At 37.3% G+C, this 22,465-nt stretch overlaps 1 protein-coding gene across 3 annotated transcripts in view; it reads right to left on the bottom strand.

The window, feature by feature from the left end:
• The window catches only part of crebbpb (CREB binding protein b), a 41,647-nt gene extending 19,288 nt beyond the window's left edge, over positions 1–22,359 (bottom strand). For all 3 annotated transcript variants that reach the window (XM_051101971.1, XM_051101986.1, XM_051101977.1), the window contains exons 1-6: positions 21,539–22,359; positions 12,604–13,244; positions 6,423–6,584; positions 4,684–4,927; positions 1,613–1,726; positions 211–438 (exon numbers count right to left, since the gene is read on the bottom strand). In XM_051101971.1, the coding sequence (XP_050957928.1) occupies positions 211–438; positions 1,613–1,726; positions 4,684–4,927; positions 6,423–6,584; positions 12,604–13,244; positions 21,539–21,626 (1,477 nt within the window). In that variant the 5' untranslated portion in view covers positions 21,627–22,359. The remainder of the gene's footprint in view (positions 1–210; positions 439–1,612; positions 1,727–4,683; positions 4,928–6,422; positions 6,585–12,603; positions 13,245–21,538) is intronic.
• Between the last annotated feature and the right edge of the window lie 106 nt (positions 22,360–22,465).

The following is a 22,465-nucleotide window of genomic DNA, read 5'->3' as shown; positions in this document are numbered from 1 at the left end:
GTTTGAAGACATTCAATCAATTGCATTTAGTAAATATAGTTATGCAATAAAACTGTGTGTGCATGCTTGGTAAACAGCTCATAGTAATCAATATGATGCAAGATGAAGTTACAGAATGATAGCAGCTTTCAAGGTTAATAATGAACATGGAACATCAAATTGTTTGCAATAAACCACTCTTCCTCAAAAAACACTTTTTGAAGTTGATACCTAGTGCAGGCATCGAGCGCATCTGCTGCTGGGTCTGCGTGGGCTGCTGTCCTGCAACCTGCGTCTGCGCACCTGGCTGGTTCCCATATGGGAGGCCCAGTGCTGCGTACGCCCTCTGCATAGAGCTGGGGTCTATGTGCGTGCCGCTGCTGATAGGTGCAGTGGGTTGACTTGTGCCCACCGGGCCCAGTGGAGCCTGCATGCCAGTGTTCGGGGAGCTCAGCATCGCTGCAAATAGCAGAAACAGTGTTTGTTGAATTAAATCAAACTGCTTTTATTCATATATTCTGAAGGTTTTAATATAATTAACCTGATTTACATATTTTATTTCTAAAAATGTGGCAAACTTTTTTTTTTCCTGGCTGCTGACAAAGTCTCATCCAAAATGCCCTCTCCTTTGACTCAAATTTGCAACCTACATAAAAGAATTTTAAAACTGTCTTTATGCAATATTCAGATTTCTGTTCTGGAAATGCATAAATAATTAGATAATGCATCATTTGCATCTCATAAAAACATGTAATACAAAATATGCCTGCAAATTTTAATGTATAAATCAACAGGGGATATATGGTGCTTAGTTAACTTATTTTTTATACTAGTCACCTATCTTGCTTTAAAATGAAAATATATTTTAGGTATTATTTGTATTAGGTATAATTGCAACTGGAAACACAAGCGACTAAAGTGGAATAGCCATTTTGCAAACACAGAGCACTCTTAGCAGTGGCGGAGAGCAGAACTGCAAGAGACACTGGGAGAACGTGCTTCTGTTGCCACTACAGGGGGATTTAAACGAGTCAGCGATGGGCTGTCCAATCAGAGAGTGGGAGCTCTCGGTGTCCCGCCCCCTGAGAAAAACCAGGGGTGGAGCCCCTCCCCCGCGGTGTCAGATTACAGTCCCGCTGCCTGCCGGAATCCGCTGCTGGTTTCATGCTTTCACATTCAGAGCGCAGTCGAGCTGCTTGCACGACCTACAGGTGGCAGCACTCATCTAAACGTACCATGTATTTCAAAGCATGAGATGCAAGCACTCAATCGGCAGAGTAATAAATCTGCGTTTATACACTTAAATAATTGTTTTATACTTTTGTGAATTAGGGCAGAAAGGATTATTTTCTGTATTACTTTTAATTGCAAAAAATATTAATTCGCTCCAATAAGAGATTATTCAAAATATTTATATTTATTCGCCAGACTCAGCATTTAACCAGAACAATTAAATCACATAATAGTGCTGTTAGAATTTTTTTTGTGTTGTTTTCTGTTTTATGCATTGCCATACAGCACCATGATGTATAACCTTCATATTTAAAAATATGATCAAAATTCAGCTTGAAAATAACTCATGCAGACAACGCATCAGTGTAGGTGGTTTATTTCTAATTAGAGCATGACTTACGCTGCTGGTTTCTCTTGTCGCTGGCGTTTTTCAGGGGCAGACAGACGGGGCAGTCATGCCGGGTGCAGTTCTTCCAGTGCGAGATGATCTGTCTAGAGGAGGCGCAGTGAGCCACTGTAAAAACAGAGGGGAAAAAAAATAAAAATCAAAAACTTTGTTATGCTGCAGAGAAAAATTACACTACTGAGCAATCACACACTTAGAATCTGAAAACCCTGATGAATAAAAACATGTATAATGATTGCCAAACAGCTGCTCAGGACATTAGAGCATGGTTGGTTACTGGGAAAATGGGGAGTTTTTCTTCAAAACCTTGTTGGAATCAGCAAAATCTTGAAATCTGTTTTGAAAAATTCCGATATCAGAATAGAACATGTTTAGGTAGCAACATTGTTTTAAAATGCCACCCATGTCTATGGTAACTGCCCAAACTGTAAAATAATGGCAATAACTATGCTTTGAACAACTTCACACTTTAAAATTATGCAAGTTTTTGATAAAAAATAGTTCTGTAAAATGTCAAACATCACATTTCTGTGGAAGCCCATTTTCACCACTAAATTTAAAAAAAAAAATAAAAAAAAAAAAAAAAGTAATTGCCATGGTTTTATCTATTTATGCAAGTTATAAGGATGGAATTGTGAGATAAACTCGCAATTCTGAGACATGATGTCAGTATTACAATGAAATAAACTCAAAATTGTAAATTATAAATTCAGAATCGTAAGACAAACTCGCAAAACTGACTTTTTTTTTTTTCTTAGAATTGCATGATACAAACTCATAACTGAAAGTTATAAAGTCAGAATTGTGAGACATACACTCAGAATTTTGACTTTTTTACCCTCAGAATTGCATGATACAAACTCAACTGTGAGAAATAAAAGTCAGAATTGTGAGAGACAAACTTTTTGCAAGAAAAAAAGTCAAAATTGTGAGTTTGTATCACAATTCTGAGGGGAAAAAAAGGTCAGAATTGTTCGAAAAAAAAAAAAAGTTACAATAACCTTTCTTTTTTTTTTTTTTTAATTCAGTGGTCGGAATGGGGTTCCACACATTTCAGCCTATTAGATGATTATGTAAGTTATATATTATTGGTCTGAAGAAAAACAATCAGGGCTGAACACATGAATGGCTTTTTTTCAACATGACAGGCGAATAAAAAAAAAAAAAAAAAAAAAAAAAAAAAGCAACAAGTTAGCAGGTTTTTTTGCCCAATTTAAAGGAGCCTGTCATTAAGTTTGTATTAAAGGAACACTCCACTTTTTTTGAAAGTAGGCTCATTTTTCAACTTCCATAAAGTTAAACAGTTGAGTTTTACCGCTTTCGAATCCATTCAGCCGATCTCCGGGTCTGGCGGTAGCACCTTTAGCATAGCTTAGCATAGATCATTGAATCTGATTAGACCGTTAGCATCTCACTCAAAAATGAATAGAAAAAATATCGAAACGCTTTGGTCATTTTTGAGCGAGATGCTAACGGTCTAATCAGATTCAATGATCTATGCAAAGCTACGCTAAAAGTGCTACCGCCAGACCCAGAGATCGGCTGGATGGATTCGAAAACGGTAAAACGTAACTGTTTAACTCTAGGGGAGTTGGAAAATGATCCCAAAAGAGGAATAAGGGTCTAATCTAGCAAACAACTTGTCATTTTAAAAAAAAAAAAAAAAAAAAAAAAAAAAAATGTATATACTTTTGAACCACAAATGCTCATCTTGCACTAGCTTGACCTCATGCATTACGTAATCACGCACACACAATGTAGGCGGAAGTACCACCCCAGTGTTTACAAATCGAACGCACAAAGAAAGTGAAACCCCCTTTAAAAAAAAAAAAAAAAAAAAAAAAAAGGTAAAACAACGATGTGTTTGGATTTTGAAGTTGAAGGAGATATTAAAGTTTTTACCCTACCCTACCCTACCAAAGTACACAGGCGATGAACTAACCACGAGTGACCTTTCCAATGTGATTACGTAATGTGAAGTCACGGACGCGCATCGCAGAGCTAGTGCAAGATGAGCATTTGTGGTTAAACAGTATGTGAATTTTAATTTTTTTTTAGAAAATGAACGATCGTTTCGCTAGTTAAGACTCTTATTCCTCGGCTGGGATCATGTAGAGCCCTTCAAAGCTGCACTGAACCTGCAACTTCTTCCTTCGTCCCCATTGAAGTCCACTATATAGGGAAAAATCCTGTAATGTTTTCCTCAAAAACCTTAATTTTTTTGCGACTAAAGAAATAAAGATTTGAACATTTTGGATGACATGGGTCTGAGTAAATTATCAGGAAATTTTAATCTGGAAAAGACCTAATCTTATAACTGTTTTATCTACTTACAACCAAAATTCAGTAAACTACTTGCGTTATATTTGTAATAAAAATCATTTTGGTTTAAAAGAATTGGGCTAGAGCATCTGTGCAAGACAACACATACAGTGTAGTGTGGTTCATTAAAATGGATGCAATGTAGTTTTGCAACAACTTGTTTGTTATTTAAACATTTTTCCATTCCAGTTTCTGCTGTGGAAATGTGCGAAATGGGTCCAGATTGGGTGTCAAAAATAGCTTATGATATTAAGGTCCTTAGACATGGCTCAGGTCCCTCCTGCAATGTAAGCCAAGCAGCCAAGAGCAATAACAATAGTCATGTTCATCTTAACAAGCACAACTAATAAATCAAACATAACACTTTTGATGACCAAGAGTTTTCGACATTTGTTTTTCACACCATAATAAAACACTCCGCCCAAATGAAATCATGTCAAGGAATAAAAGGGGTTTCGACGTTCCAGACTCCTTCATACTTAGACAGTGAGACCGCAAGAGCCACGAGTGACTTCCCAAGTTTACACGAAGCCTGAGTGCCCGGCCAGACAGTTTAACAACACTGAGATGTACAGTCATCACCAAAATATGGTTGTGGACAAAGAGACGGAGAAACAAGCGCTTTCAAATAGACTCCCGAGATGGCACATGACAGACCGTGATTTCTATAAAATTCAGAGCTTGGGGTAAAGTGCTGGAGTCTAGTTATATATTAACATAACCAGTCTCATTCTGCCTCTCACCTTGGCAGGATTTCCCCGCCTGGCAGTGGGTCATGTGGTTGAGGACGTTCTTCATGGTGCGGCAGTGGGGCAGGGCGCAGGCGCGCACTTCGCCGTTGGCCTGCTCTCGCCGCTGGCACTTGTGGGCGTGAAGCAGCAGGACCAGCTGCTGCTGGATCAGTTTGCGCTTCTCCGGGTCGGCCGTGGGGCCGGCCGACACCCCCTGTCCCGGGACCATGCCCACCGAGGGCACCTGCTGCTGCAGCTGGAAGGGAAGAGTCTCGATTAGATAAAGGCTCCATTTCAGTTGTTATATAAAGTAACAATTCTTTCTAAAAATCCTCAATAATCCGGTTAGAAGAAAGCCTCAAGCCACGAGAGGCTGTAAAGTTGTGATTTTATTCGCCGAGGTGTTAAGCATCCATTTTACGCCTTAATCAAAACAATGTGTTCTGTTCTTTTGGCTTCAGCAATGCAGAATTATTTTAACATTTCTTATTTGTAAACTGTCCAGGCACAATCAGTAATATTGTGAAATATATTGCATATAATGTACTCACCGTCTTGTCATCCAAGATGTTAATGTCTTTTTTTCTTCAGTTGATAAGAAATTAAGTTTCTTGAGGAAAAATTCCAAAATTTTTCTCCACATAGTGGATTTCAATGGTGCTCAAGTTTGAACTTCCAAAATGCAGTTTAAATGCAGCTTCAAATGGCTCTAAACCAAGGCAGAAGGGTCTTATCTAGCGAAACGATCTGTCATTTTTTAAAACAAATTGATTTTCTTTTTTAACCTCAAACGCACGCCTTGCCTCATTACTGCGATCGGCATGTGTGGTCTGTGCAATCTGGGTCAACACGGTCACGGTATGTTGATAAACTCCCGTCTCGCTTTCTTATTCAATGTCAAAAACATTTTTTTGTTAAGGCCGTTTGCTCTTCTCTGCATGTTCACTTTGTAAACACTGGGTTGGTACTTCTACAGCAATGTAGGGCGATTTTGAAGTTGGGAAAGAAAACGAGAAGGGAGTTTTTTGACATACCCTAACTGTATTGACCATATTGAATCGGAAAAAAAGAGTTCATGCAGACTTAGATGAGCATTTGAGGTTAAAAAGTATAGAAATTGTCAATTTGTTTTGAAAATGACCAATCGTTTCGCTAGATAAGACCCTTCTTCCTTGGCTGAGATCATTTAGAGCCATTTGAAGCTGCATTTAAACTGTATTTTGGAAGTTCAAACATTAATGTCCACTATATGGAGAAAAATTTGGGAATGTTTTCCTCAAGAAATGGTTTCTTATTGACTGAAGAAAGAAAGACATGAACATCTTTGATGACAAGGGGGTGAGTAAATTATCTGTACATTTTCGTTCTGGAAGTGGACTTCTAATAAAATTGATTCCTGCGATGCAAAGCTGAATTTTTCAGCCTCATTACTCCAGTTTTCAGTGTTCAAGAAATGCTCTCAAAAACAAAACTAAAAAAATAAAGCAAATTAAAATAAATACACCTTGACCTAATTACACAATGCTGCAGCAGCCAAATTCAATTTTTTAAGACATGACTGTTCAAACATAATTTGAAGTCTTCATTCAGCCAGTTTATCCATTTTTTGCGTCATATTCTGTCGCGTGTAAACACGCACCTCAATTAGCTCTTCGAATGAATAAATAGCTGCTGAATAGATGCGTGACGCAGACAAGCGAGGCCTGAAGTGTTCAGGACTGAACTGGAGCCAGCTGAGGAGGGTTACTCACCAGATTTGGCACGCTGGAAGCACCCTTCAGGGTGGGCTGGAGGCTGTTGGGAAGAGCTGCCTTGTTCTGGATCTGAGTGTTTAATCCAGCGCCGGACATCTGCTGGACCGAACCCTGTGCGTACTGCTGCCCGAACGGGCCGTTAGCGGTCGCAAGACCCATCTATGGAGGAAAAAAAAAAAACAAGACAATCAGCATCTATGAAACTCACTGCAGCTTGAACGGCTGTAGCGTTTCAATTTAAATTCATAGAGAGCAGACAAGGCGTCACACGAGCACGAGGTCCTGCTCTCTGCCAGTGTAGCGGCGACGCTGTCGAGCCAAACATGCATAGGTCAAAGAGCGTACTAAAAGATACTGTCATCAGCTGCTCAGTGATATCCGCCCACTCAAGTACGAGTATTGGAGACCGGTTTGCCTTTCAGCGAATGTTCTTCCTAAAAACACCAAACGTAAGAGCACAGGTATTTAAACTTTTAGATAATATGCACTTCAAAAGTTCGGGGTTGGCAAGATTAAGCATTTTTTCCAGTAACACTTTACAATAAGGTATCATTTGTTAACATTATGTAATGAGCAATACATTTACTACACTATTTATTAATCTTAGTTAATGTTAGTTAATAAAAATACAGTTGTTTATTGTTTGTGCATGTTAGTTCACAGTGCTTAATGTTAACAAACACAACTTGTGATTTTAATAATGCATTAGTAAATGAAATTAACATTGAAATTAACATTAACAAATGCTGTGGAAGTATTGTTCATTCTTAGTTCATGTAACTAATGTACTTCACTCATGTTAACTAATAAATCTTATTGTAGCGTTAGGCTGGATTTATTTGATCAAAAAGTAAACAATAATATTGTAAAATATTAATGTAACAATATAAAAAATAACTATTTGAATACATTTTAAAATGCAATTTACTCCTGAATTTTCTAATGAAATAAGAAATATTTACTGTTGAAAACAAGATTTAGGATTCTTCACTGAATGCAAAGTTCAAAACAGCAGCATTTACATAAAAAAAAAAAAAAGTACTTTTTTTGTGCAATCATAAATGTCACTTTTGATTGATTTAATTCACCCTTGCTGAATAAATTTGAATTTCTATTAAAAAAAATGCTTTCGAACAGAGCGTAATATTTTGCATCAGCAGTGTAATTTTTTATTTAATGCTAAAATAATACCCGTTTAATGCTTAGGTAATGTAAAAGCATAAAAATATCTGTGATGTCATCCACCAATAGATATAAAATGGAGTAGGTTTGTCAGAGGATTAACAACTATGAATTTTTGTGGAGCATTTAAAAAAAAAATTTTTTTAAAGTGATGCATTTTCAACTTTTTTTTTTTTTTTTTTTTTTTTTTTTTAAAGAAACATGCACGGATGAATTGTTCCCAATATGATCTATAATGTGCATAACATTTTTTTTGAAAAACTGACTTCAATCCATCATTTACTACTACAAAGATTAAGTGAATGTAAATGAATAACTGCATTAAACCTGAGTTACTTAGAGCACTTTTCAGTGGTGCTTTCACAGCATGATTCTGCAGCGGAGCGTCAGATCAGAGCTCCTCCAGCGGCGTGTGTAAACCGGCCCATCCCCCACCATCACTAATGCGAGCCTGCAGCCATTAGCGCTGCACGCGCCGCTGCTGAACGTGCCACACTGAGGAACTCCCTGTCCTGAGCTATACACATCTCCGCTGCCTGTCGCTCTCCCGCCTTCACTCTAACACTCTCTCTGTGATGTCTTTAAAACAGCAAGTGATAAATCCTCTCTTCCATATTAATCTGACTTCTCTAACTAGCTGCAACAAGAAACAGTTTTAATGGTCATTTGGCTTTTAATGTTTTGTTGTTTAAATCCACACAAAACTGAAATCTCATTGGGCCAAAATCACCACAACTGTAATATTACGTACTATGTTCTGTTATTTTGAATTATTTTTCTAGTGAAAACAGAAATGACAACACAAAAAAAATCTGTCAACTACAGCAGAAATATAGGTATTAAATAGACATGTGGAAGATGTCCATTTTTGTATTATACAACTTAAAATCATCCAATAAAAATGAATCTTATTTCAAACATGATGGACACAAACCAAAAGATGTGATTATCCATATACAAGCAAGTACAAAAAAGCATCACGTTTTGCAACATTTAAATTAGTTTTACTGCTTTTAGTTGTTTTTAAAGACTAAAAACAGTGAAATTCAGTCATATAAAATAGATTGATCTGGCCCCCCAGCACGTCTAATTAATTGAAATCATTAAACTCTCACAATTTAACAGCTATTTATTAACAGTTTAACAAAAAAAGCATTTTTAAGGCCCTATGAAATGTTTCCCGCCCCCTCAAATTCAGTTTTATTTTTACCGCACTTTTTATTAATATTCTGGATTTCATTTTAATGGTTTCATTAAATTTTAATAATAAGCATCTCTAATTAATTGATTTTATATATATATAAAAAATATATTATTTTATTTATTTATGAAATACTGTGTTTTCTGAGAAACACATTTTAGTAAATACTTTTTCTGGTAAATATTCCTTTAAAAATGCTTTAATAATAATAATAATAATAATAATAATAATAATAATAATAATAATAATATTATATAGTAGTAGTACTACCTTCTTTACATTAAGTAATGTAGTTTCTGTCCCAGTTTTTTCACGTTAAAGGAGAAGTCCACTTCCAAAACAAAGATTCACAAATAATTTACTCACCCCCTTGTCATCCAAGATGTTCATGTCTTTCTTTCTTCAGTCGTAAAGAAATTATGTTTTTTGAGGAAAACATTTCCACAATTTTTCCCATATAATGGACTGATATGGTGCCCCGATTTCGAACTTCCAAAATGCAGTTTAAATGCAACTTCAAACGATCCCAGCTGGGAAAGAAGGGTCTTATCTAGCAAATCTAGCCACATTTAAACTGCATTTTAAAGTTCAAAATGGGGCACCATATCAGTCCATTATATGGAGAAAAATGCTGAAAAGTTTTCCTCAAAAAACCATTTCTTTACAACTGAACAAAGAAAGGTATGAACATCTTGGATGACAAGGGGGTGAGTAAATTATATGTGAACCTTTGTTTTGGAAGTGGACCTCTCCTTTAAACCAATGTTTTATTTTGACAGGTTGCTGTGAAGACCTGTTTCTGTTCGTATATGATATGGCGATAGATTTTTCTTAAAAGAAACTGTAAAATGCTCATGAAGTGACAGTTCTAGAGATGATGTTTATGTACTTACATATGGAGGCGGCAGATGCTGAAAACACTGCGAGTGTCACGCACGCTTCAGTATGTGCAGTAAACAAAACCGTGTCACCATTTATTCACACAGAGACCGCAAAACATGCAGGATTCATATTTTGTTTTAATTTAAGTGTACTGACCTGAACAGCTACTTTTGGTTTATTAATCCCAAAGTTGACAATTCTGTGACATTCAGCGTTATACAGTAAATTCCATTTTTATGACTGATTCTGCGATTCCATCCACGTTTTAGTCATTGCGGAAATCATAGTGCCCTATAATTATCTAATTACTCGATTAATCGTCAGAATAATCAACCGATAACTCAATTACCAAAATAATCGTTAGTGATACAAGTTAAACAAATTGCAGAAACACCGAAAAAGTACAAATGTAGGGCAGGGACTTGTTTTTGCACATCAGTTGTTGAAGGCATTATTGGAAATGTCCAGCATGTGTCAGAGTTTGTTGTTTCTCCGGAAAAAGTGTTACGACATTTTGAAATTTGAAATTACAAGGCAAAAATGAAAATAAATAAGTAAATTAATTAAACATATGCATGCATGACTTCTTCACAATAAGATCAACATGCATTTTTAAATTATTTCATGCCGACTTCAGTGCAGCAGGTTATGACCTAGTGATTCTCATGTGTAAACAACATAAATCAGTTCTGCCTGCTAACAGCCATACAAATACAACATCCACCGCAATATAAACAGAACAGCAAAATCTCACATTTCACCGCACATACATATCATTCCACCCAGCTCTAAAATTAATTAACTATATTTTCATTTGATTAAAGATGTGGTTAAAATGTCAGTTTATTATTACACTGTTAAAGATTAACTAATTTGATTAGATAGTCTTTACTATGATAAACTGGATTATTCCATAAACAGAACCTAGAAAAAACTAAATGAAAACAGAATTTGTGAAAAAGCTAAAACAGATTTTCTCTGAACAACCAGCTATAGCACACATGAGAGCTCAGAGCGAGCGCACAGGACAGACACGAGCGCCGGCACACTGCTGCGGACTGATCTCACACACTTCACCTGCACTTGTGACTCTCATAATCTGTGTGCAATGCAAACACACGCCATACTGCCGACAGCACATCTATTCACCTCTGAACAAACACAGCAGATATGGAAACCCGTGATCGCGCTGGCAGCCTGTGTGATGTTATTCGCAATATTTCAGTTGAAAACTCCATCGATAGACTGATTTCTTCATATGAACCCAACATCTCGACACAAGAGCGTTCGCTAGTGGCAAAAGCACAGTGCGAGCAGCACTGGTTTCCGATTGGTTTCCTGTAAAACCACAACAGTCAAACACATGTGATAGCCACAACTACCTTTTTGTGCAATCTTTCCTTCAAAGGTCTGAAAAGCTTAAGGCGGCATAGATTAATGTTAAACAATGTCTCGGTTCAATTCATTAGTTGTTGATTGGATTGAAGTGGATCTAAATGTGAGCTTGAGGTTGGTTGTAAGAAAGGGACTTAATGGCTGGAGAAATTACGAGAGAGAAGTCTGTTTTACCGGTAGATCGAGTTACATGTTCTGCCACAGAGTAAAAAATAAAAAAAAAAAGGTTATTGCGACTTTTTTCCCCCTCACAATTCTGACTTTTTTCTTAGAACTGTGTGATAAAAACTCACAATTCTGAAAAATAAAGTCAGAATTGGGAGATATTAACTCACAATTCTGACTTTTTGCTCAGAAGTGTGCAATATAAAAAGTTTAAATTCTCCCAGTTCTGACTTTTTTCACACAAATGCGAGTTAGTGTCTCACAATTCAGACTTTTCTCTCCGAATTGTGCGATATAAACTCGAGAAATGAAGTCAGAATTGCTAAAACTGTTTCTCACAATTCAGACATTGCGTCTCGCAATTATGAGTTTTCCTACAAATTCGGAGATATAAACTCACAACTGTGAGTTATAATTGTGATATGTTCTCAGAATTGCAAGTTTCTCACAATTCAGAGAAAAAAAGTCAGAATAAACTCGAAATTCGCGAAAAAAAAAGTCAGAATTGTGAGATAAAAAGTTGCATTTATTTTTTATTCAGTGGCAGAAATGGCTTCCACACAATTGAGACATTCTTGAAAAAAATGAGGAAAATATAATATCTCTATGGATGAATAATTCACAGTAAGAACAACATTCTTATAAAGAATGTACTTGTTTTTTTTTTAATAATGTTTTTCCATATATGAAGAATCCATTCTTCATACTATGCTCCAGTAGTGCATAATAGTGCTCCAGTCTGAACCCAGTCTGGTTAAAAATGTAAAGTATAGAGTATACCATGTACATGTTCAACCCGCACAAGACAACTACTATAACTGAGTACCACTGCAATATTAACCAAACAAAAACAACAAACAAATGCCAACAGCAATCATCTGTAGTTCAATGTTTCAGACAGAATTTCCAAATTACCAGTCAAAAATCACCTTTATTTGTACAAACAAGTTTCTATTATCCATCTCTTATTCTTCCTTATTCAACTATATACATATGTGGGTTTAAATTGTCCATCATAATCAACAGCATGTCACAGATACTGTCTACACACCTCAATCTAAACTTAACCCACCACTGATACTCGATAAGGAAAATGGTGAAACAAACGAGCAAATTATCATGCTACAAGCAGCAAACCTTCCTAAATCCAAGTAACATAGCCCAAGTTTCTTACTCCACCATTTGTATTGGAAATGATAGGTTGAAACTGAAACTCACACATACACGAAGATGGTTGAAACTGAAACAATTTGTTTATTTGTATTTGTGCTTGCTTGCCTAATCACTAAACCCTGACCACACTGAACATTTGTTTCAAATGCCAGACCTGAAAAAATACCAATGGCGACTTACCTTGTTCATGTTTCCCGCTTGCTGGGGATTGATGGCATTGTGTGCCCCCATCTGTGGGGCACCCTGGGTAAGCGTCTCCGCCAACACGCTGCCAGAAACGCTGACCCCTTGCCCAGGGCCCGGTGCCGCCTGCATGGCCTGACCCTGGTACTGCATCCCCGGAGCCGCCCTGCCTCTTCCGGCCGGCCCCATCACGCCATTCATCATCTGCCCCTGCGGAGCCATGTTCTGCCCCATGAGTCCATGAGCCTGGTTGTTATTGTTCAGCATGGCCGGGTTGAAACCTGCACTGAGGCCCATACCTGGACTGTTGTTGCCCTGACCGGTAGGGTTGCCGACCGGCTTTGGGGGTTGGGTCTGGTGACCGGGTGAGCCCTGGCCCATGGGACTCTTTCCCAAGGCACCCAATTGGCCACCCATTCCAGACTGCGGGCTGAGGTTTCCAGCCAGACCAGAGCCGCTCCCTGCCTGCAGGAGCTGGGACAGCTGCTTGTGCTTGGCAGCAGCGTCCGGGACGGTGCCCCCCATCCGACTCCCCACCCCTCCATCTCCATTAGAGGGCATGGACATCAGCCCCAGGTCTCCGTTGGGGATCAACTCATCTGGAAGATCATTTTCCAAGTCGAACAAGGACACAAAATCTAGAAAAAGAGTAGAGACAACATTTATCAGTTTGGTCAAAAAAAAAAAACATTGCTAATAATTGGCCAGTTTAGCTTGATACTACACTCACAACTGACCCATAAAGGGATAACTCATGAGTACTTAACACTGTATTTTTTTGGTTGGCATTAATAGGTTATCCTGCTATCCAAACATTGGCTTCGTCCCACATCAGTTCACTTTTCACTGATCATGACTCATGTTAAAAATGAAATCAAAGTTTTGACTAATAAAGGTCAACCTTTGCACACACACACTCAACTTTATGTTTTGGTTTTGGGAGCTGCACGAGGAAGTCGACGCTGTTGTAATGTCTCCTTATTCTCAGCGGGAAGCGCTCAGATTCATGGCTAAAAATAAGATTCACTCCAGCCGCTCATCTGTTACCCCTCGTACCCCCCTAGTCTTCAACAGCTGCCTGTCAGGCTGGTCTACCTCCTCACCACCGAGACCAACACAGCCAGTCGTACAGTAGAGACTGAAGAACAGCGAGGATGTGCCCTTACGGTTTAAACTTAAAATTAAGAAAATAAGACTCCAATCAAACACCAAATAAACGACAATGCACTGTGAATTGGCCGGAATGGAATTAAATGCACATACAGATAAACTGTATAATTTGATTGCACTGTAAACTTGTAAATCAGTCAAATGCATAAGTGCAAATGAAATTACAATTACGAGACTAGAAAAATTACACACTTTAAGAGTCCAGATTGTAAGACAAGTGCATTTAACAACAGTTTTGAAAGCTTGCCCCTATAAACAACACCTATAAAAACAACCAATTAAAAAAAAAAAAAAAAAAAAATAGAAAGAATCTACCTTAATTCACTACTTAAAAACATTTTTACAGTAAAAACAACACTCATGGTATAAGACTGAGAAAAATGTGCACAAAGACCAATATTTAAAAACACGCCCAAATCATGTTTACCGACAACACAAAGCATTTACATTTTATTTCACAAAATGCATTCCGCATGCATGGAAAAAAAAAAACAAAAAAAAACAGAAGATGCATCTGAAAATGCATGCCCTATAAAGCACTTAAAAAAAAAAAATCTGGATTGATCACAAGAGTCATATACAGCAGTTTACTGGTATTGAAAGAGATAACAGTTGCATGTGAATGTGGCTTGAAGGTACTCCTTTCAAACCTGCTTATAAAACTTTTATAATGTTACTTTATAATGCAAATGCGAAATCTATAGGAGACTTTATAGCTATCTAGACTTTCAGTGAATAAAACCTTAAAGGCAGAGTTCAGTCAAAAATTTTAATTCTGTCTTCCAATACTCATCTGAAGTTGTTCCAGGCCATAAAACTTTCGCTTATCTTCGCAACACAAATAATGGATGTTTAGATCTAACGAATCCTTAGATTCAAAGTCCATGGATTTGTAACAAAATAAAAGGGAGTATTCAATGAGAATTTTTTATTTTTGGGTGAACTAACCTTTTAAATATTGAATTACTTTAGAAAACGATCCACCTTATTTTTCCTGTAAGAGTGGTTGCAGCCATTTGTAAATTTAATGTGTCTGGCTTCTGGTCTCATCCGCGTCCAGTTTTTTTATTTTGCTGCACAAAACAGCTAGTTTTGGTATTGTATTTATAGTATTTATATTGATAACTGGTGTCTTATCATATAATTTTAATGTATTATCTTAATTTTGAACACACTTCTTAATTATTGCACTTCGATATTCTTATTATTATTTCCCTACAGTGGACTATCACTTGAAAGTCTAACACATTACCAGAAAACAGCTTACCTCCGCAGTGAAAAATAAGCTGGATAGTACAGAAGTCATATGAACCACTTTTAAATACTTTTAATACACGGAAAAGAGTTGCCATGATTAATCTTGAATCGACGCAGCTGCTCAGTCGGCATCAGATCTCATCTGCTTTGCGATGTTCTCCCCAAAGCATCCTTCCCCAAATCAGTCATGCTTCAACCGAGACATTAAACCACGCAGCGAGCCGTCTGCCTGAAGCTGGTGGAGGGCAGCGTTTACACGCTTGGCTGTGTTTGTATGTACACTAACGCAAACACGGCTGGAATAAAAGTGCACCCACGGCTGCCACACGCTCACAATAACAAGAGGAGGAACACCCAGCTGGCAAACAACACACCCACTGGAACAGTCTCCGACAACAGTAAACAACGAAAAAATGTGGAAAACAAAAAAAAAAAAAAAAAAAAAGACCACAGAGACTTAACACAAGCCCACAAATTAGCATGCATACAAGAGGACACGTGCATGTGTTGCAGTTCACACACAAGCAGTCCACATTAGTCAATGCGGCTCACAGCTACGCTACGGCCGCAGAGTAGTGTGCACTTAACAGAGGAGAGGATAACAAGTGAACCGCTTCTTGACAAGCCTTCAACAGCTCATCTACATTGTAAAAACTGACTTTTGAGGTTGTAAATAAAACAGATTAATAAAATACGTTTAACAAGCTAAATATTAATCCAATCTACTTCAAAATTTTAAATTTATTTCAACGCATTAGTTACCATTTCTTCGTAATTATATATGAAATTTACTAGCAATTTCTGAGTGAAAATAGTTTCCAAGTAAATCCTAAATCAGATGTATGACTAATCTTGCAACAAAATTTTGTAAATTATGATAAGATTTGTTGCGATTTACTAAGTCAAGCATCATTACATGCTACAAGCGCTTCAAACTCATCTTAGCAACTATGGATGAATTGAAAATATCAATTTCTCGATTTTAATCAATTCTTATTTTGATGAACAGATTTAAATTCTTAAAGTGATAGTTCATCCAAAAATGAAAATTCTGTCATTAATTATTCACCTTCATGTCGTTCCAAACTCATAAGACCTTCATTCATCTTCGGAACATAAATTACGATATTATTTATGAAATCCAAGATCTTTCTGACCCTGCATAGACAACAACGCAACTGACACATTAAAGGGCCAGAAAGGTCGTAAGGAAATCGTTAAATTAGTCCATGTGACATCAGTGGTTCAATATTTATTGTATGAAGAGAGGCCAGCGTTAACGTGTGCTGAAAACTGACACGGAAGAGAAGAAATTGTTGAAAAAAGTCGTTATTTTTGTTTTCTTTGTGCACAAAAAGTTCTTGTAGCTTCATAAAATTACAATTGAACCAGTGACATCACATGGACTATTTTATCGATTATCTTACTACGTTTCTGGGCCTTGGAACATATTAGTTCCACTGCTGTCTATGCAGGGTCAGAAAGCTCTTGGATTTTATCAAAAATCTCTAAAAAAAAAAACTAGCGCAGTTCCTCTTTACTATTAGTTACTGCACAAAACAAACATGAAAGCACAATTTAGCAAAATGTGTCATGTCTCATGTCGCTCAATTAGTGTTTCAACCACAAAAAGACGTCAATAGAAGAACTTGTTAACGAATATGCATAGGCTTGTTGCGATAATCAGTGTTACCGGTTTTACCCGGTGTAAAGGTCATTGCACACTTTGAGTCCGAAATTTTTGCATGTGTTTTTTTGTTTTTTTGTATTCGTCATTCTTTCCTATCAAAATGCTTGCTATGGATGCGAAAACACAGAAAACCGAACCGACGAAAGTTTCAGAGGCAGTGTGTAAACATGACTGACACAACGTGAGGTCATATTTATTTTTTAATTTGGATAGAAACACTGGTTTCGTCACTTGCCCACCGCAGCACCACCCCCACCATTGTTTAGATTTTTTTTTTTATAGTAATAAAAATAATTTAGTTCAGTTAGAGAACAGACAGTACAATTAGAAACTGAACGCGGCTGCTCAATGCAGTGTGCCAAACAACAGTCGCATCACAGATCTGCGGCAGGAGTCAGATATCGTTTATCACACAATGAGAGTCGAGCTGAGTGAGGTGAGAAAGTCAAAAGATTTAGTTTCAAATCAAAATACAAAAGCAACTGTTTTAAAAATATTTTTTGGTTACACTGTGTTTGGTGATTTTCAGTATTTTTTATAATTAATAGGGATGGGACAATAAATCGATTCTGAGATCTTCTGAACGCGTCGCGATTCTCCTTGGAATCAATTCTGAGCTTAGATTTTAACAGCAGATGGCGGGCTAATCTAGGTTTATCTGTACACCTAAACGCTCATAAAAAAAGAGTGCTGAAGAGCATGTAATGTCATGTAATTTCACCTTGGTTCAGAATGCTTTTATGACACAAGATTAATGTAAACAGCCCACTGTGAACACTCCTGTAATTCACTTCAACCTTTTCGAATGGTATGAATGATTTGGGCTTAAGTGCGTGTAAGGATTTAGAAACCAGCAGAGCACGGCTGTTTCTAAAGCAAGCAGTGCCATCTGCTGTTAAAAACTAAGGTCAGAATCGATTTGAGAAAGAATCGCGATGTGTTTAGAAAATCTCAAATCGATGCTGAATCATTTATCCATTCACGTCGAATCCCTAATAATTAAACTTTGTGGATGTTATTTGTCATTTTACATTAGGCCACTACCATGGTGTGTTTTTATTCGTTTTGTTAATAAATTAATCACTCTATGTTAAAAGTTAGTTTGTTGTACTGTTTTGTTATTGTCCAGAATTGTCCAGAAGCGGAATTGCTGCTAATTTAAAAAGTGAAATTTAAAAGTTTTTTTCTGTTAATACATTGCCATTAAAAACACTGCTTAAGTTGCCGTGCCACAGAATTTTAACTTTTACAACATTCCTGAGCACTGCGTCTCAGATATTAGGACATTTAAAATGACAATCTTCGTCTACACTTGCGTTTTTACTGCATTTTACAAAAGATCTCCGTCTACACTACACAACTGAAAACGCAAGTCACATGACCATTCAGGCTGCATACGTCATAAAAGACATCATAAAGAGAAGTAATCATAATAAAATTGACTGTTATTATATCCTTAGGGTCTAAAAAAATTTTACTTGCAATTTAATGGTTACTTTTCTTAAATGAGCCTCCAAAATGAGACGCAACAAATGACCATGATGTTATTGTTTGCATGTTATCGTTTCGTATTGGTATTGTATCATTTTGGTCCGTTTACTCTGAAATGCAACCCTTGAGTTTTCAAACTAAAATGGGGTCTGCAGCATTTTTGAAAGTCTCTTTCGAGGGTCAAAAATAGTTATAGATTTGACGTAAACAATGTAAACGACATGCGTAACCATAGCAAAATTTATGTATTTTAAAAAGAAAACGTACTAGTGTAAACGTAGCCTTAGATGCAAAGGCGTGTTCATGAAAAGAAAACTTGCGCATATAGAGTCACAGGACAAGATTGCTAAGAGGAAGATAACATGCAACAGCGATTATGAGTCAGATTCAAATCTATAACTATTAGGACCAAAAAAACAAATTAAATAAAAATAATCGAGATTTTGGGTCATATCGTCCAGGCCTAGTCTTAATAGACCTATTAGCAACAGCCCAAGACTCCACTCTAGCATCACGGTTGCAGCTTTTGCGCAGCAAACACCACTTACGTCACATTTATAAAATGTCTTGTTCTGTGTCAAACTTCAGCCTGCGCTTAAAAGTTGCATGTTAATCCAAAAACATGGGAGGAATTAGGGAGACAGGAAATAACGGATCTCTCCACACTGAGCTGTGGAATTTCCTGATGCGAGTCTTAAGTTATGCTCTTAAACAAAATGCTACTTTCTGCAACACAAAACATGCTGCTTCACTGGCATTAGGGTGCCCACTGAAATCTTCACCAGAGAGCATGCTGGATTTGGCTTACTAAAACAACACTGCTCAAATGACCATGCGTATCTTCATCTTGCCCAGCCATGTCATCCCGTTTTTGTTTTTGTTTTTTTGTTTTTTACAATTTCACATTTTCTGGAGAATGAGCGATGCTTGTCTGTGCAAAACTCATTGCCATGATGCTATAAAGTTGTGGGCGGTTGCTCCTATAAACAATGACTAGAAAAACCATCCATTCATAATTCCAATCCTACACATCCAAACATTAAAGCATGCCATCTATTATTTGTCTAATATAATTAACTGGTAAATCATGGTAAATCAAACAGTAAGATGCTTAAAAGATAATTTCATAAATGATTTCTGCAGAAAAAAGGTCACCTGCATTATGATTTAGTATTTAATATATTATTTAATACTTAAATAAATTTACATAATTTTTCAAAGTTAACATACTAAAAATTTAACCATAACATGTAAATTATATTTGTCAGGTGCTTCGAATATTGTGTTGGGGCCTTCGTGTCTAAAAGGTTGTGAATCGCTGCACTACAGTCTCTGCATAACAGTGAAATTCAGCTGAGTGAAACCTCAACAGATGGTGCATGAAAACTTGCACGCGAAATGGGGATGAAAACAAAACTTCTGCTTTCCTCAAGACTGATGTCAATTGTCACTGCACTGATTAGTAGCAGCCCTCGCAGAAATCCGCATCCAGCTAAGACGCTTGGTAGTCGCATCTATATGAATAACTCGCAACAAGACCTCACTCAAAAGAGCATATAAAGATCAATATCAGAGTCAGTGTCATTACATTCCAAAGCAATACTACTACAGTCAGCAGCTGAATGGCTTCAAAAGTCACTATCGGTTCAAGTGTGTAAAGAAGATATTATGACAGAGATTATGTCTTATTATGTCTGATAAAGACATTTAATGGTAATAAATAATTTTTACTATATTACATTCAATGCAAACATTTGTTGCATATAGTAAGAGAACAGATTTGTTGTATATACACTAATTCAACGCATCCCTGCCTGCAGACTAAACCTCACATACTGGAAATAAGGGCCTTTGCCGGAACTGCCTTCATTCAGCAGAGTCACACTGACAAGAACAATCAGTTTCCGATGGACTAAAATTATCACGTAGACCAGGTTTTGGGGTGAAAGTCTTACTGAACCCTATTTCGAGAGGATTCTTATGGGACAGGTAAGTGTCTCACCTGCACCTCGGTTGACCCAACAGGACAGGTGAGAGCTTGAGAGCGGCACAAAAACGTTTTTTTGACTGCCATATTTTACCGATACTCACGGTTTTCAATTTTCAATTGGTTATCGGTTCATTAATAGCAGGTTTGCCAATTAAATGTGACTATTTGACAAATATCTTAAAATTAACCAACAACAGTATATAACGCAAAATACGCAAACGGAATTATAAATAACAGTTACATATTCTTAAATGAAAATAACAATGTAAAACACATTTGGATCGCAAAACAACATCTTTTAGACAGCAAAAGTATTTTATTAATAAAATAGTTATAATATATATATATATTCGTATTGTTATTATCATGAAAATTATTTATATTAGATATAATAAAAATAAACAATTTGGGATTTTAGAAATAAAATAGTTGTGCTTTTGTTGTCAGAAAAGTAATTACTTATTTTAGATATATTAAAAACAACACATTTTTGACTTCAGAAATAAAACAGTTCTGCATTTACAAGTAACATGACATATCTAGAACAATATATTTAACAGATATTAACACATTTAAATTTATTATTTAACACCAAAACTATCAACATAGGGCACCATTTGGCATTTAAACTAAAGCATCTAACAAACATTTGTCAAATATGTAAAAGTAAATTATTTTTATAAACAATTTTTACCTTTATTTTGATGAAATAAGCAGCTTAACCATTAGGATTTTGTGTGTACATACGTATATATATATATACATATCCGACAGTTACTCTGCATAAACAACATCAACGCTCTTAAGAATAAATATTTATAATAAAATATATGTAACTCATACGTTCTTGTTGTTAAATGTTCATATAGTTATTACTGAGTAAACATTTGGTTGTGTGCACCACTTCTCAGAAAATCAACATAAAGAATAGACATCGGTGATAAAAACATAGCATAACTGGTCAGTCTCTAGCAAGACCTGGACCTGGTCTGTGGTGGTCTGAGACGGAGAACCAAGTCTAGCGGGTTCTGACGGGACAATCGCGTTTCTTACCTGAGCGGAGGTGAGAGATTTCTGATGTTGAGACTTACCTGGTTTCTGACAGGACAGGTGAGATCGCTACCTGAACCCTGCCTTAAAGATTTCCCATTAACCACGTGAGCGTTTTACCTGGTCTAAAGGGTTTCTGATCGGACATCTGTGCGAGCGAGTTATGAAACAGACGACCCGGGAGTTCTTACGGATCTGGTTGATCCGGATCTGATCTAGATTCGTGCTATGACGGATGAGCTCTGGGAGGTTTTCAGATTTGACAGGTGTGATCAGCATCTTACCTGGAGTGTCGGAGGAGGACAGCGCAGGTGAGTTGAGTTTGGGCCGCTTTGCGCTGGAGGGACCCATATCCAGAAGATTATCAGCCATCGCGCGCTCTCGCTTGACAAAAAACACGTTAAAGCAATAAATGCGTCTTCCGAGAGCCCGGGAGGGGGGACAAAGCGAAATAAATCAAATCAACCCTCGGGTTTTTCTATTATTATTCAGCGATCAGGGGCCAATAATTAACAGATGGGGCTCAAACGCGACTCAACAGCGCCCCGCTCCGCCACCGCCATTCACCCCATGATAATCCAACACCCAAAACCCGCATAATTAACCTTAATGATCACCCCAAACCCCACGGAAATAAATTAAATCATCGTTAAAACCGAGAAACAAACGACGAGGCGAGAAAAATCATCAATCCCGGTCCTTCAAGTGGCTCGCGTGGCTCTGTTCAAAATGGCTATTTTCTGCGAATAAAAATAAAGACCTTCAAGCTCCATGTCCAGCCCGAGTCGAATAATCAGCGAAGTCCGGAAATATAAATGAAAATCGAAAGCAAATAATTATATTTAAATATAGGCGAGTGGCACAGGAGCGCCGCTCGCGCTGAAGGGGGAAATCAGATATACGGGGGGTTTTCCAGCCGACCACAAAAACGGCTCCATTACGCTAATATTCGCCACAAAGATCCGCGATTCCGCCCGAAGCTTGTCGTTTCCGTCGCGGGGAAGCTATTTGGGCCGGTTTCGATGGAGCCGGGTGCGTAAAAAATAATATAATGCTCTCCCGAAATCCTGACGCTCATCCGCGACAAGATGGCGGCTGTTGATTCCTTCGATACAAAAAGTTTTTTTTTCTTTTCCAGCCAGACTGTGGAGGGGGAGGGGCTGCGCGGCCACGCCCCTTACGCAAACGCGTACGTCACGCGGTCGTAACCA

The sequence above is a fragment of the Labeo rohita genome, chromosome 3 (assembly GCF_022985175.1).
Source record: "Labeo rohita strain BAU-BD-2019 chromosome 3, IGBB_LRoh.1.0, whole genome shotgun sequence".
In the NCBI taxonomy this organism is placed as follows: Eukaryota; Metazoa; Chordata; class Actinopteri; order Cypriniformes; family Cyprinidae; genus Labeo; species Labeo rohita.
Note: the sequence above shows the minus strand (reverse complement) of the source record. Positions and strands in the feature narration are given on the sequence as shown.